The sequence below is a fragment of the Anabrus simplex genome, chromosome 1, assembly GCF_040414725.1.
Source record: "Anabrus simplex isolate iqAnaSimp1 chromosome 1, ASM4041472v1, whole genome shotgun sequence".
In the NCBI taxonomy this organism is placed as follows: domain Eukaryota; kingdom Metazoa; phylum Arthropoda; class Insecta; order Orthoptera; family Tettigoniidae; genus Anabrus; species Anabrus simplex.
The window spans coordinates 886,101,259-886,118,974 of NC_090265.1; the positions used below are offsets into that span (position 1 = coordinate 886,101,259).

The following is a 17,716-nucleotide window of genomic DNA, read 5'->3' on the forward strand; positions in this document are numbered from 1 at the left end:
ATGGGACACGTCCTACGAAATGCAACAGGCGATACCTCGACGGGACATGCCCGCTGACACATCGAACAGTCCATGCCCTTGACCGATAAGTGTGTGGGCCTCCTCTTGGTTGCACGTGCTGCATCCACTTGGAACATATCCTTTTTGTCGCATCCCATGTGTCGTGCCCCTTGTCCAATTAGTGTGCGCTCCGCCTTACTCTAACAACCTTGGGTTGGACTGTGAATTAGATCACCCCCACTAATTTTCAAAACCCGGCGCCCCTCGTTCCATGCCTGGACCATGACGAATATATTCGTCATGCCTGGACTATAGTTACCACTCATTCTCTTTGTATAGTTACTGTATGGGACAAGGGCGTCCATACCCGGGGGCAAGGTGGGGCCGCGGCCCCCCTCTAGCTGTCAGGGAAAGGCAAAAATCTAGTGTAGTCACGTGTTTTCCTTTCAAGAAAATGATTTAAAAGTCAGTATTACGTAAAATTGGTAGTACCGTCCACCACCAACAGGCAGCGGATACCGTGGGTTATTATACCGCAGAATACAAATCACCATTTATCTTCCAAAATATTAAACTACATACCCCCCAGGTCTGGCCCCCCTCTAGAAACTGTCATATGGGCGCCCATGGTATGGGACTATGGGTAGTCTTCTTTCTAGCTCGTTGGGGGAAATTCATTTTGTCAGGCTTTGGTGAGTATTGAGCAACGTTGGTACTAACCTTGCGTCTTCTTTTGTTACAGATGCTGTCACCAGCCGCGGTCACTGTCGGCCTCAGCTGTCAGTGCCAAAGTCGTGAGTGTCACTACTGGTGTTGTTTTTTTGTATGGTTCAATCACTCGTGCAATTGAATACTTAAAACTTCGCTGGGAACAAGTATGCATGATAGATTCCATTACATTTCATTACAAAGAGTAGTAACGTTTTGATTGTTTAATTTGTACCCACATTTATTGATTTTCCGAATCATTTATAAGTGTTCACATGTATATTGGATGAATAGCCGGTAAAACCTGATTATAGTCAACATAATGAGAGTGGAAAGTGGTGGATTCTAAGTAAGGCGGAGAAACACGAATCTTTTCTTTGACCAAGAGTGTATTTGTGGTTACCTATATGAATACACGTATTTTCTTAATAAATAGTTGTGCAGACCATTCAGTTATATTCTAGATTGTTTTATGGTTGCAAACAAAAAACTTCATGACTGTTTTTAATTCTTTAATAATTTTTTGTTTGATACTAACACTCAGGTCAAGTGCATCATAGGTTTGCGTTGCCTGTAAATGGCGCCGCAGTGTGCGAAACCTCGTAGATCTGTATTACATGTGCGATTTTCATTACCTGTGAGTAGTACCATAATGTGTGGAATACCGCGAGTCTACGCTACTTTTGATTAGTACCTACCGCAGCATGACAAATACCATGGTTCTACTTTCCTAGCGACATGTACCATTATGAGGGGCCGATGACTTGGGATTTTGGACTCCTTTGGACTAAGAGCATCATCGATTCAGTTTGTGCTATAGACGCAGTCCCTTGATCAGTAATACTATTATTTCACGTCAGTTTCTGTGAATGCGAGACATTGCATGTCGGATCCACTGATACCGAGCTCGATAGCTGCAGTCGCTTAAATGCGGCCAGTATCCAGTAATCGGGAGATAGTGGGTTCGAGCCCCACTGTCGGCAGCCCTGAAGATGGTTTTCTGTGGTTTCCATTTTCACACCAGGCAAATGCCGGGGCTGTACCTTAATTAAGGCCACAGCCGCTTCCTTCCACTTCCTAGGCCTTTCCTATCCCACTCAGTAATACTATTGTTTCACGCCAGTTTCTGTGAATGCGAGACATTGCGTGTCTGATCCACTGATACCGAGCTCGATAGCTGCAGTCGCTTAAGTGCGGCCAGTATCCAGTAATCGGGAGATAGTGGGTTCGAGCCCCACTGTCGGCAGCCCTGAGATGGTTTTCCGTGGTTTCCCATTTTCACACCAGGCAAATGCCGGGGCTCTACCTTAATTAAGGCCACAGCCGCTTCCTTCCACTTCCTAGGCCTTTCCTATCCCATCGTCGCCATAAGACATATCTGTGTCGGTGCGACGTAAAGCAAGTAGCAAAAAAAAAAAACGGATCCACTGATTGTTTTAAATTCATATCCATCCATTCATTCTTCGTCTTCACGTTTTGAATTCTAGTCAGTGGAGGATTTTGGACTTTTAATTTGTCATTCCATTTTGTCTCATTTTGTAGTATTAGGGGCCGATAACCTGGATGTTAGGCCCCTTTAAAAAACAAGCAGCAGCATCGTCATCATCAGGTCAAGTCGTAGGCCTACGCTAAGCTTATCACTTAACTTGAGTGTTAGTCTTTTAGTTAGTACTTGTGGAGCCTTAAATAAACATGCTTTAATAATTCATTTCATGGTATCACTGGAATATTTTCAGTCCATCCAAAAGCTTCTGAAGTTTTCTCTGTAGGTTATTTCTTCTATGTAATATTGTAGAGGTCTATGTATCTGTCATAATTATTACCCTTTTACCGTTTTCATTCTTCACCCTTTTATTTTCCTATATCGATTGTTCTCTTTTTATTTTAGATGACTTATCGTTTGTTTGTGTACATGTTATTCATTTTGTATTTCCTTGGTAAGCTTTGTCGAGAGACTGCCTTGAATTCAAGGAAGCAATTAAAATGTTTAAAACCATTAGTTACAGATTATGTCCCACAAATGGTGGTGACTAGATGTTAGCAAAATATCGGTTCATGGTTTTAGGTACATTCAGATATAAGCCTAATTCTAAAATTGAACCATTAACTTATAATAGCTTTAATATTTCATAAATCTATGAACTATTCAGCTCAATTTGAAGAAAATCATTGATAACAGAACTAATGAGAGTACAGTAACTTTCCTATAACTTAGTTTTCTTGTAAACGTCCTACGTCTTATGTCCTGGGAGTGTAAGTTGAAAGCAGAAATGGTTGTGCACGTAAGGAGTGGGAACATAGACTGTTCTTGTCTTACTCCTGAATTATTCTCTAACCAAATGTTGCATAATAACAATCTCCATTACCACTGATAGAAGCAAGAAAATCCAAGAGAAACCCACATTTGTAGTATTTAGTTAGTCCATTTGGTATCAAGTGAAATTAGTAAAAAAATTTGTAAAATGAGAGTAAATAATATATCTTACTAGCTGTCGCTACTTGTCACCGACAGGTTCTCTTGGTAGGAATAAATGTTTTGTACTTCTTTTGTCATGTCAGTTTTGCAGTAGCTTTAATATTAATGGAGATACCTGAGATTTTTTATTTTCTTTCCCCTAAACTACTTAACTATAATACCATTCCTCATGCAGCCAGTCCCTGTTATGAATGGTATGAAAATATCACTCACAGGGTCAGTTGGTGCGTGCATTTCAGTGGGCTTGGCAGACTGATATGTGAGCAACTTCTGGCTCAGTGAGGAAAGCAATGGGAAACTACCTCACTCCTCATTTCCCTAGTACGCCTCTTCAATGATGCCTAGGCCATCTGTAACAGCTTTTGGCATAGCTGTGGAGGATCAAACCAGCCTTCAGGCTGAATACCCAACAGACATATATATTAAAATTACATGCAGCCTATTTTGCAGTAATATTTTTCTAACTCAAATGGGGTACCATGTTTAGCTGAATTTTGTTCAGCAGTTTGTATATAGCTATGGAAATCTAATTTTTTTTTTTTTAACATAACATTGTAAATACCGGTATATGTTGTGATTTGTCACACAGAAAATTAGTGTAAGACACAGAAGGTCAGAAACTTCTACCCCTTTTGGTAGGTAAAAATTTGTCAATAGGCATGTTATCTGCAAAGAAGCTGTCCATTTAATTTTCATAGCCTCGAAAGTCTGGAAGCCATAAATTAAACTAACCACTCTCGCTACCACTTCATAAACAATGGCAGACAGATCTTCGCAGCACAACCGTACAATGAAGACTGGACTTGCCAGTGGGGTGGGAGAGTGGGCACCTCCCGTTTGACATACGTAGCCAATTCTTGTGCAGGATGTTTTCAAGGAAATCAATCTGTAGTTCAATGTTCCAGGTGTTGAACCTGCCTTGTATCAAAGGAAATAAGCTTTGTGGTTGGTAGGAATATAATTCCTCATACAAAAATATAAACTCTCAGTTTGGTAGAAACTAGTTTGAATTAATTAAACGGTATTTATTCTGAATTTCTAATTATTGATCAACATTATTGACATACCTTATATGCATTTTAAGTAAAATATAACAAAAATAGTAGCTTTAGATCGGAGAGATGAATATGGTTGTAGGTTTCTTAGTAATGTCTGGATTCTTTTTCTAGGTTTCATCTGTGTAGTTTTAAAACTTCAGGCTTATAGCCTTAATTTTGCTCTTTCAGGGTTTCATAGTTTCCAACATGAGTGAAGACTTTGTTGATTCCATACTGCGATGCGGCTTGTACTTCGGAGCAATATTCCAGTTGATATGCATTGCAGCTGCTGTAGTTGTTCCAGATAGAATGAGTGATTCTAATTTAAGTTGCAATAAGGTAATCTGTCTTCTGTTCCAGTGTTAAAGAAATTTGAGGGCACTTTTAATTGCTAAGTGTGTTATATCCTGTGCTCTGCTGTATAACAGTTGCATAGTGTGGTTATTTTCCTCTCTTGTAAATTTCTGCGATATTATATGAAGTCCGCAGCCACTAGTCCCAAACCTCGCTCATTCATCTAGAACTTTGTTCTCAACTACGAATTTTATAAAAAGTAGGTTTATTTGTTTGTTTGCATATGGACTCCAGAGAGCCCTGGTGTGGGTCTTTCTAGTTGATGACCATGGATGACCTATTTGCCTGGGTGTGTGGTTCTGGAGGTGGTGAAGTAGGGAGAGGGTGAAATGGAGTGTCGAAACATAACCTACTCCTGTTGAATAACACCGAGGGGTCTGTTCAAGGCTTAACGATTCCATCTGAAGGAAGAATCACCATGAACAGTATCATATGCCCTCACACTATATGAACACTGCAGAGAGATTTGGAATTGAACCCACGCTTTTGGCATGTAATATAATGTTTAGAAATTGTATACCGCCATCTCTGCTACTCTGCCGGCCAACATTTTCCACCAATGAGACTCAAACCAGCTAACCACGGAGTCGGGTCATAAAGACTTGACGCTTTAACCACCGGTAGGTTATTCCATTGATTGCAAAACCAGGTGGCACATTAATTATTGGACTAATGACCACAGAATTAGGCCCCTTAAAGCAATAATCATTGAACATTTGTGTACAAATCAGGTGCATACTATGAGTGATGTATTTAATAAAGTCATATAGAGATGAGAACATGAGTGGGCATGTAGCTCATTGCGTTAGCTGCGGGCTTCTCATCCAGAAGGCTGAGGTTCTAATCGCAGTCGATCCTTTGTTGAGATTTTCATCTCAAAAATTATGTGGTGTCAGGAAGGGTATTCAGGTTTAAAACCTTGACCAAAATCAAAATAAGCCTTGGTGGCTCCAGCAACCCCAGAAATAACAGGGATTAGCTGAAAAAAAAACATACGAAGGGAGTTCAGTATATAATGCAACACATTTTTTTCTAAAATCAGATCGGTTTTATTGAGGATTCAAATACACCATGTTCTTCCCCAATCCTTTTGCTATAATACCCTATTTTTAAAAATAATCTCCGTTCAATGCTACGGCCTTACACCATCGTAATGTGAGTGCATGCCTACCACTCGACTGATCAATGTCAGAGCCAACGTCATGCTGCATCGATAACGTCCCCATCATCCACATAGTGCTTCCCATAGAGTGCATCCTTCATTGGGCCAGACATGGATGTTAGAAGTCGCGAGATCCGGGCTGAAGGTTGGATGAGGAAGAACAGTCCACTGAAGTTTTTGAGAGTTCCTGTCAGGTGCGCAGACTTATGTGAGGTCCTGCGTTGTCGTGGAGAAGGCTCACCATGATTTTGTCTACTGCCAGGTCTCCGTAGACATTCTGCAAGCGCCTATGAATATCTGCGATGCCCTGGTTTTCCGCCAAAAGAAATAACTGCTTTGTGTTTGGTACGCACCTCCATTACAGGCGCCATTTGAAGGCTAGTTATCAGTGGTGGATGGTGCAGAATATCAGTTGTGTGCTGTAACCCATCCCCCCCTCCAAAAAATAAAAATATTTAGAAACATACCGGTATGCGTTTTTCAAGAGGCTCTCCACTGAGTTTTCCACACTGAACAAACACGCAAACAACCCGAACACATATACACATTCCTCATAAAAAACTATAAAACTATATTAAACACACAATAACACCTGCAATGGCAAAATATTCACAAACTCAAACACTTGGTGTGAGCGCTCAAAAACAGAACTTCACAATGTTACCAACATCATTGAAATAAGACCAGGAACGTCGTAATGCAAAATTACATATTATGTTTTAATAGCGACATTTAAAAAACTAGACATTTTGAATTAAAGAAAATCACAATATCATGTCCTTATTTTGACAACATAAAAAGTACAATTTTTATAGTTAATCGATTTACAAATGTGGCTATGGAATAGGCAAGTTGGTAGTATTCTATCCTCTTTGGTATTAAAAGACCTGGCGGGAACAGCTCTACAGTATTTTGTTTTCCTGTTTGCTTTGAGCAATTGCTTTTCAAATAGGCAATGTGCTGCAGCACTTCAGCACATAAGGTACGGCCGCCCCTGCTAGTTATAGCGCTGCCACCTATCGGAAATTAATGAAACTCTGTGAGACGAAGTGGGAATAATAATACCAATATAATGGTCCGTTATTGGACATTATAAATTTTCCTGCTAACTCATTCTTGGTAGCCTGCGTTTTGCCCTCGTGTGCTAAGTTGGGCTCATCAGTTGATACTTAGCACACCTACCAAGACGCAAGGCTAGTGCATACCGTGGAGGCCACTGCGTAGGCTACTTGAAGCCACCAGCAGTGCCAATGCACTATGAGAGACTATGTCTCATTTCCAAAAATTGATGCCTGCCTGGCCATCAGATGATATAGCACTGCTGGTGGCTTCAAGTAGCCTACGCAGTGGCCTCCACGGTATGCACTAGCCTTGCGTCTTGGTAGGTGTGCTAAGTACCAACTCATGAGCCCAACTTAGCACACGAGGGCAAAACGCAGGCAACCAAGAATGAGTTAGCTGGAAAATTTATAATGTCCAATAACGGACCATTATTTGGTATTATAAATTTACTCATTCAGGACAAATATTTCATGTTCCCTATGGAAATCAACATCTAGAAGCGGGAATATTCAAAGATGTCCCAAACAAAATTCCAATTTTTTAAAACCGATATTGGCCGAAAAATAAAATTTTGCCTTATATATTGAATGGCCCTTGTATATATAGGAGCATGAATGGAAACTCTAGATGATGCATATCAGTACATCATTTCAAAAGAGGAAATTCTATCAGCAATTCAGAAAATAGCAGTTATTATGTCACCCAGACCTGATCACATGTTAATGAGAGTTATCATAATTTATAATCCCAAATTTAATTGGGATCCACACTCCAGATACGAAGAATTAAATACCCTAGTCACCAAAATGGAACACACCATCAGTAAATACCCCACACAACAGCAGGAAGAAATTAAATATGAGACCAAAAAAAAAAAAAAAGATTAATCAAACTAACAAACAACCAGAAAAATAAACCAAACAGTAACTCTACCTGATGCCAACAATTCAAACAACTAAAAGAGAAAGAACTAACAATCTCATATTTACACAAGCGGACAAAGGAAATACTACTGTTATCTTGGACAAGGAAGAATATGTTAGCAAAACCACAAATTTTTTCAAGAAGGAAATTACAGAACAATAAGAAAAGACCACACCCATAGAATACAGAAAAATCTGAAACATACTTAAGAACACTTCATTTATACTCAGCGAACAAGATTCCAGTAAATTAACAAATATGAACCCCAAGCTTCCAACAGCAAGGGCACTCCCTGAAATCCATAAAGAAAACACACCCATGAAACCAATAATTAATTTTAGACCCAGCCCTACCTATAAATTGGCGCAATTAATCCAAAACTTTCTTAAAAAACACTATGTCCTTCAAGCAGAAACTTCCATTAAAAATACATTAGAATTTTGTAATAGCATTGAAAACGCACAACTCAATTCAACAACAGGATCTTGCAATGTTGTGAACTATATGGAAAGGTAGCCTGATGAATATTTTAGTAAATTTATATAGAAAAAGATCAAAAACAAAATCCCAATTACAATATAAACAAAATCACAGAGAATATAAACATACTTTTAGACGAAAGCTTTAAAATAACTTCAAATAAAAAAGTAACGATAAAGACACTAAAATGTATTTTAACTCCCCTCTAGATAGAAGCTCCGCCTACCATAACACTACCCCTATTGCTCTCTTCATTCCCCTCTTCACACGTCCAACTCACCAGCTGCTTGACACAAACAGTCAAGCATCAGCCCGCTACACAAGAGCTAATGAGACTAGCAGGGAGGTGAGTACTTGACTTATTTCAAATTCCACACACACTAACAAGGTTTCTTTAATTGAGAATAAACTATTCTCTATTTTTCTTTTCTTCTCTTTTTCGACTCCATAACTGATAACATCGTATCAGAAGATAAGGAGCAAATTGAGAGGAGTGTCCTCGGCTACTACAATGTCCCTTAAGATATTGATTAAGCAATAGTAGCTCGCACTATAAAATCCTTTTAAACATTAAAAAGGGATTTCAGCATAATATTTATGACAGTTGTGACGAATGTAACAACTTTTTAAACTAAAAGAAGAAGAAGAAGTAGAGTCATTGCAAACCACAAGAAAATAATAGTCACATAAATGTTTTTAAAAATTGTAATGTATTATGTATAGGATTTAATGTCTCTGTTAATTTTAAATAATTTATTTGCTAACGATGTCAAGACAAAACATGTCAAAATGTAACACAATTAATTGTCCGGCCCCATGGTGTAAGAGGCAACGCGTCCGTCCGCCTGTCACCCAGCGGCCGCGGGTTTGATTCCCGGCCGGGTCAAGGGTTTTTAATCGTAAATGATTAATATCCCTGGCCTGGGGACTGGGTGTTTGTGTCGTCCTTAACGTTCCTTTCCTCACATTTAACACTTTACACTTCCGGCATTACAATTACACACAGGTTCATAACATATGGTGCAAGTAGTGGCAAAAGATCTTTAGAATTGAACGCCACGAACAAATAGCCTTTTTCAAAAAGAAATAACACAATGAATTAGATCAATACGTGCTCCCTCATTAAAAAAATTTCACCTCATAGAAGTAAGTGCGGAGGACACAGTTGGGTGGTGCACAAGGCTGCCAACCTGTCTACTTAGAAACTAGGGGCTAGTGGTGGAAAGGTGAATTACTGGATAGATTAGGGTAGGGCCTGGACAAGACAAATGATAAGTGGGCAAGCAAAGGGGGGTCTGCGGCCATAAGGTTAGAGCCGCGAAGCAGCCTTAGGCCTCTAGTTTCCTGTGCAAACAACGTTGGTCTGGACTGGTTAGGGTAGGACCTGGAGAAGACAATTGGTCTGGATTAGTTAGGTTAGGGGTTGGACAAGATCATTGGTCTGAATTGGTTAGGTTAGGGGCTGGACAAGGTCATTGGTCTGGATTCGTTAGGTTAGGGGCTGGACAAGATCATTGGTCTGGATTGGTTAGCGTAGGGGCTGGACAATTTCATTGGTCTGGATTGGTTAGCGTAGGGGCTGGACAAGACTATTGGTATGGATAGGTTAGGGTAGGGGCTGGAGGCAATATCAGTGCATTCTATGTGGGCTAGTGGTGAAAAGGTGAATAGCAACTTGTGGGAAGATGAATTACAACAAGTTCTTTCCGTACTTTCTTCCCGACAGAGATTGTCCACACTACATTAAGGTAGGTAAGTTTCATATAACATTATCGCTGCTCTGTATTGTACATTGTTTCCTTCACATGTTCCATTTACTTGTGCTTTTATTCTACCGGGGTTGGTAACGGAATCTCATTATCATGACTGACGGGAATGACGTCTTATGCCACTTTACGTTGGCCAATAGGAATGCAAGTAAGCTACTGCAGCAATGGAAAATGGTGTGCAGTACCATGTAATGGCTAATCTCAGGAATGACTGGACCGATCCTAAAAATTATTTTACAAATGTAAATATTCATTATCCCTGAGGGACATGGGCTGTACTTTATTTTCAAAAATTTGAGGGGGTGGGGGCACGAAGGGGAGATATAAAAATACTAGGCTAGTATAGGCGAAATATCAAAGGACAAGACAAAGCTCAATTTAGGCCCCTTGACGCAAAGAACAAAACTTGGTAAGCCATATGGGCCCTAAAACCAACTGTTATAGAGATATTGACACCACACTACCCCTGCTCTAGGAATCTGATAAAGAAATGAACTGCCGTAACCATGGCAACGTCAGCTCCAGTATTCTTGCAGGAGCGAGATTATATACAATATATCACAAAAACCTAACATGTTACAGACATGAAAACTGGTATTTGGAATCTCCTTCAAAAATAAAAGAAATTTTTGTTTTCAGAAAATCCACTTAAGGGGTGAGGGCAGGGGGTGAAAAGAAGTGAGGAAGGAGTTGGAATTCTTTATATGAAGATACATATATCTCAGAAACTGAAGATGTTACAGACGTTAAAACTGGTACTTGGAATCTCCTTTAAAAATAAATGAACACACTTTTTTTTTTTTTTGAAAATCCACTTAAGGGGGTGAAAAGAATAAAAGGCAGGTGAATTTTTAAAATGAGTATCTTCTTCTTCTTCTACCGCTTTTCCCACACCTGTAGGGTCGCGGGTGCGAACTATCTTGCACATGTGGATTTGACTCTGTTTTACGGCTGGATATCATACGCGATTAAAATCCCCAACCCAGCCCGGAGTCGAACCCGGAACCCTGTGAACCAAAGGCCTCAACGCTGACCACTCAGCCAAGGAGTGGGGCAGTTTTTAAAATGAGTATATCTACAGTATATCTCATAAACTTAACATGTCACAGACGTGGTAATTGGTATTTGGAATCTCCTTTAGAAATAAAGAATTTTTTTTTTTTTTTTTTTACTTAAAAGAAAACTGTTTCTAACATGTAGAGTTCCATATCGCATGTTCCAGATTTAGTTCTGCCAGTAGCCTGGTCATTGTAGCCCCAAAAGGCAATGCCACAAACGTGGTTTACGAAGAGGTTCTGGGGTAAATAAAATGCAATTTTTTGGTGAGTTTTTGTGAAGCCTTGGGTAACAGCTAGTTAGGTTATAAAAGTAAATGTACTTCTAGATGTGGGTCAGTGGGTTCCTGGACATCGGTATGAATACATCTCTCCTCTGACACTCATTCCAAGTTTTCATTAATTTCTATTCTACTTCCCTTTAATGTTAGAAATGTGTTGTAACGAGATGTCAATTTTTACCTGAATTAGTCGTATGTAAATGCAGGGCAAATAAAGCAAAGTATTAAATAAGTGGAAATGCTTTGTCAGTTTGATATTTGTTACAAGCCAAAACGGCATTAGTTTCCCCTCATAGTGGCATAATGCGCTGAATGAAAGAAATGAATACTTTTGTGCAAGGTAATCCTATCCAAAAAATAAAGGAAAAACAGCTTGCTTCCATCACATTGGAACCAAGGTCAATATGGAATGCTGTATTAAAAGCACTTTCTTACTTTCAGTATGGTATAGTAATAATAATCATCATAATCATATGGCCTCAGTTACCACCTGACCAGGCAAGTTGGCCGTGCAGTTAGGGTCGCGCAGCTGTGAGCTTGCATCTGGGAGATAGTGGGTTCGAACCCCATTGTCGGCAGCCCTGAAGGTGGTTTTCCATGGTTTCCCATTTTCACACCAGGCAAATGTTGGGGCTGTACCTAAATTTAGGCCACGGCCGCTTCCTTCACACTCCTAGGCCTTTCCTGTCCCATCGTCGCCATAAGACCTATCTGTGTCGGTGCGACGTAAAGCAAATCGCAAAAAAAATATATATAATTACCATCTGCAGACATTTTAATTTCAATTTATAAACTTCATTGTTGATTTAATTGACATTTTAATTTGTCGCCTTCTGGCTGTCTGCTCATCAGTTTCAATGTTCCCTTTTACTCTAGGCATACTGTTAGAGTTTGTTTCATTGGGAAGACATTCAAGAGGTGTCCTTTTTTTTTCCCCACATTGCTTTATGTTGCGATAAGTCTTATGGCAACAATGGAATAGTAAAGGGCTAGGAGTGGAAAAAAGCAGCCATGTCCTTAATTAAGGTATAGCCCCAGCATTTGCCTGGTGTGAAAATGGGAAACCACGGAAAACCATGTTCGGGGGGTGCCGACAGTGGGGATCGAACCCATTATCTCATTCGTTAGACATGATGGTATGTTGGGGATGTTAGGTCATGTTATAATTATTTCAGACTAATGTGTTTCACCCAATCTTGCGCAACATGCTTTTGGCAAGGATGGTGGTCAGAGGACCCATGAAGATATCTGTTAGTACGCATGTGACTACAGTAATCCGAATGGCCTAAACCAAGGGTTCTGAAACTTTTTCTGTCACGCCCCCGTTCTGCAACATGAAATATCTAGAGCCCGCACCCCCTTATTCTTCTTTCCTTTCTTAAGCACTTCTCATAGGCTACTTCACACAAAAACGGATCAGAAGATCTGCAGTATTTGTTTCTGTCTAATTACTGCAACTGCCAGTTACAATAACAACAACAACACACAATTTACTATTCTTAGAGCACATCAGAGTTCAACAAATTTTTATTTAAAAAATGCATGCATTTATATTAGTCCAAGGTGTCGAAAGTTAACTATTACTACTCACTCTACTTGCTTATAAAAAACAATGGCTGCATGTGCAGTTATTGGAATTGATATGTGGTGATTTGGAGTTTGCAATTAAATAGGATACCGCAAAGGATGCTCATAGCGCCTCTCTTTTCTTTCTCTCTCTCTCTCTCTCTTTTTTTTTAAGGAAATATTGTGTGCTTTCCAAGGAATCAGGCATGTCCTTTTATTTGTTGGTCATAACGCTTAAAAAATTCTATAGGTTTACTTCAAAAGTCTGGATATTTTGTCTGCAAGTGTCTCTTAAGTTTCACAGGCTTCAAACTGTCATTCGCTAAAATCTCCAAACAAAGAATGCATTGAGGTCATTCCTGATTATTCAAAAGAATGCTGGTAAAACCTAATGACAGATAATCATCTTGATATTTACGCACTTTGCTTTTTTGGTGTAGAATTAATGCTGCTGGTGGGAGGAGAAGTGGAAGCGGAAGAATAATGTACTCTGATTATTCAAATCGTGTTCTTTATTAGGACTGAATATTTTCAAAAGAGGGCAAGCTCAATAAGTGACTTCCAAGGGGTCTCTTTTCACCACTGCTAATAAGCCACTCATCCATGGGTATGGTGATACTTATATCAGTTTATTGTAAATCAGGCTAACCACTTCCACTAAACACACACTAGAATTCACCTGTTCACTTATGTCTTTGAACTGACTGCAAAGGCCTGGCTGAAATCGAGTCAACAATGGCAGATATAGAAGAATATTCTTATAAGGAAGTGGCGGTCACATTGTCATGCTCAAGAGGCTTATTGGCATTAGTGGTTGTTAAGTGTTTGGTAAGGTGATACCGCTGTGAGTGGCGGGTGAAAGGGTGCTGTGTGGGAAATTGTTACTCCCACCTCTTCTCAGAATACATGCTGGCAGGATCTACTGGTCAGTTCTTGTGAAAGAAGACAGCAAAAGTACAAGTTTATTATTCTTGAATGACGGTGGAGAGCTTCCTACCTAGTTTCATGGATGTGAGAATCTGAGGATAGCAATATTTGTTACAGAATATGAAATATAAATAATTTCAGTCAGAGCCGGCGCCCCCCTTTATCACTGTGCCCCCCACTTTGAGGACCACTGGCCTAAACTACCATCAAATTTCTTAGAAACCAAACCATGCAAGTCATATGCCATGCCAGTGATAAGTTTCATTGTTGTTGCTCTGAAGACGATCCTGGTTGTAAGATTGAAATAGGTCAGCTTGTAATAATTATGACACAACTTAATATCGCCAACATAGACTACTATTATGTCATTTAGTGATCATGAAATTCTAAGTTTTTATGTTTTATTATATTAATGTTAGAAATTGGTTCAATCATTTGAATTAATAATTTATGTTGCAGGATTTTGAACCAAGTGATGATGAGGGTTCTGACCACAGCACTCCTCAAGCTACACCTCGTCGCCCACACATTCATCATCGACCCCGGAAACAAGAGAAGAAGAAACGTAGATAATTCATTTGTGATAATTTTTCTATGATTCTGTTAGCTTTTAAAGTTTTTCTGAAATATGAGAAAACTGACTCTTCTCTCTTTGCCAGTATTATTTTTTTAAGATTTGAGGCATTTATGGTTTTTTTTAAAATCAAAACTGAAATTTATAAATCCTGAGCAAGTTGTGTAGCTGAAGTATTTTATCAATTTGATAATAAATGGTTAAGCTGTTGCACATGATTTGGTTACCATAAATATAATTGAAATACTGCATGCTCTATTCTTATGGGCCCTTTCCTATTTTTCTAAACCCCTTTCTTGCCTAATTACAAATTTTATAAAGAAACTAAACACCCAAACATAGAGCTGGAATGACTTCAAATTATGGTGGGAAATAAAGCATACTTTAAAGAATCATACATCATCTCCTGTATGAGGTTTGTAGGACTTTTCATCAGAGCAAGAGAAACCATATCAAAATTCTTAGTTTTTCAAAAGTGTGGGCATTTCCAAGAATATATACTGTGATTTAGCCATCTTGGCCATTAAAGGCTCAGTCCAAATTGTCAGAAATTACCTCTGTAGTACTGCATATGAAAAGGATTAAATCCAGAAAACTTTTCATGGTTAAACATGTATTCAGTACTTAAGTGTTACGGTATACTTTGTCAGATTTAGGCAGCCTATCATTGCAGGAAGTACAATTAAATTAAATATTTTAGTGGGAAGGTGATGTGACGAACCTGCATGTTATAAAATGAAGTCCCAGTAGGTGTCTGTCTGTGTTTATGAGGGCTAATCTCAATAACCAACCGAATTTTGATGTGGTTTTCACCATTGTATGTTTAGAGAAGTGTTTGACAACCATTGTGAAAGGTGAAAGGTATTACATGAACTTTTATACAGGGTGGTGCACGAATAGTTGACACATTTAATTTTAGAATAACAACTTTATTTTTCATAGAAGAGTAATGAAATTTTAAACACAGGCAGCTTGGACCCTGGAAATACATTTCACTGTATCACATATTCAGTGTAGCCTCCACTGTGGCGGACATCCTCTTCAAGACAAGTAGGCCTATACATGTTTCTGATGACTTTTCAGCACAGGTCTTCCTGAATTTCACTGCATAGCTGCACAATCCAAGCACGCATTTCTATTTGGCTTTGAGGTCTTGAAGCGAAAAGTTTTTCTTTCAAATAGCCCCATAAAAAGAAATCAAAAGGATTTAAATCTGGGCTTTAATGACGCCAGAAGAATCTGCCATTATTGTGTACTGTGGGTAACGATGAGACATTACACAATCACTAAATACTCCCTTCAAAAACTCAAGAACATGGTTAGCTGTGTGAGGTGTTGCACCATCTTGCATAAACCACTGCGTATGAATAGGGATAGCAAGAATTTGAGGCATTAATTAATTCCCCAGCATGTCCTTGTATTGCTATGCATTAACTGTCTGACTGAAGAAAAATCGTCCAATTAACCCCTGACTTGACAGAGCTACCCACAGACTCACTTTTTCCCCATATGTTTTTTTTTTTTTTTAATAATGTCTGGTCTGTAGCCCAAAACTGCACATTTTATTTATTAATTGCCCCGTTGAGATGAAAATAGGCTTCGTCAGAGAACCAAGGGTTAAACAGTACTTCATCTTTATCTCAAGTCCATAAGGCATACTGCAAACTCTTTTGCCTGTGAAGATCTGTTAGCTTGTGTAGTACAGTCATTTTGTACAGGTACAATAGAAGGTCACCGTGTAACATTTCTTTGAACTGAATGGCGCGATATTCCACTTTCTCTTGAAGCTCGCCGTGTTGACTTGTAGGCTGCGCTGCATGGCGACCCTCAGCACAGCGATGTTTTCAGGAGACCGATCTGCTGGTGCTTGTGGTCGCTTTTCTTCCTTCACACTGCCTTATTCTTCAAAGTTTCTATATAAGCGAAAGATGTTGTTTCTTGCTGGTGCCCACCTAGTCTGAAATACAGCTCAAAATTTCCTTTGTGTTGCCATAACACATTTTAATTTGCAATAAATGATAACTGTTTTGGCTCGCTGCTGAACGGAGAGTCAGCCATGGTCGGCCGGGGCAGAAAGCTCACTTTTTTTTAAAATTTCATGTGGCTATTTCTAGCCGAGTGCAGCCCTTGTAAAGCAGACCCTCCAATGAGGATGAGCGACATCTGCCATGTGTAGGGAACTGCGTGTTAGTGTGGTGGAGGATAGTGTTATGTGTGGTGTGTGAGTTGCAGGGATGTTGAGGACAGCACAAACACCCAGCCGCCGGGCCAATGGAGTTAACCAATGAAGGTTAAAATCCCTGACCCGGCTGGGAATCGAACCTGGGACCCTCTGAACCGAAGGCCAGTACGCTGACCATTCAGCCAATGAGTCAGACAGAAAGCTCACTGAAATGCAGGCATTTGGAGACAAAGCAGCAGTGTCACCTCTACAGATATTTCCATGAAACAGGGAAGGTGTGTGCAAAATTTTAACAGCATAGTACATAAGTTGCATTTTATATTTGCTTTTCAAATGTGTCGACTATTCGTGCGCCACCCTGTATATTGTATTAATTGTCAGAGTGTTATTATTTTTATTTTATCACAGTTGCTGGGATTCATTTGCTTGTATTTCATTCTTTGCTGCAGCATGGACAAAATAACATGACATTTGTTTATTCTTTATTACATGCTGCAAAACTCGACCATTGTCTGGTCCCAAGTCTGGAATGAGGAAGGAGGAGGGTTGGCTGGTCTGGCACCCAGCTGTAAAAGATACTGTAATAATGATGATGAATTAATTGAATCAATAAGATTTGAAGGTTACTCGTCCCTTCCCCTTCAGTCCCGAATTGTTCTAATTACAAAAAAAAAATAAAAAAATGTTGACTTGATTTTGAGTTTAGGTCATATTGGGGATGTACTTACAAAATCTGCTTGATGAGAGACCTCTGGATCTAAAAATAGATCATGTACAGTATACTGTAAATTTGGTCTCAAGCGTTGCTGAATCCTAAACTTTTACCTTGGGATGGTAAGCTTCTTAGAAAAGGGTTAGGAGTTATACAGTGTTTCTACTGTATTGAAAAGAAAGCCATACATTCCTCTCCTTCTTCTTCCATTCCCTTTTTAGATTCTCTCTGGGTAGGGTAGTGTACCAAAGCCCTCAACCTTACTAGATCTTTCCACCACTCCTCTTCTAGTACTTTATTGCTATCGACTCCTCTATTTGCAATACAGTCCACAACAGAGCTCCTCCATCTCATTCTAGGCCGTCCCCTAGGCATCTTTTTACAATTCACTGCTTAAATCCACTTTTGCCACCTTTCTGCCTCAGTTATCCTCTTAGGTAAAGAATA

General features: G+C 39.4%; 1 protein-coding gene across 2 annotated transcripts; it reads left to right on the forward strand.

Moving 5' to 3' along the window:
- The first annotated feature begins 742 nt into the window (after positions 1-742).
- LOC136874452 (protein MANBAL) lies at positions 743-14,588 on the forward strand. Of its 2 annotated transcripts, none has more exons than XM_068227852.1 (3): positions 743-794; positions 4,411-4,560; positions 14,261-14,588. In XM_068227852.1, exons 2-3 carry the CDS (start codon positions 4,429-4,431, stop codon positions 14,372-14,374), a joined length of 246 nt encoding a protein of 81 aa, XP_068083953.1. In that variant the 5' UTR covers positions 743-794; positions 4,411-4,428; the 3' UTR covers positions 14,375-14,588. The 2 variants fall into 2 exon arrangements, with proteins under 2 accessions (XP_068083953.1, XP_067004185.1); XM_067148084.2 differs by having other exon boundaries at positions 761-875.
- Positions 14,589-17,716: the final 3,128 nt, after the last annotated feature.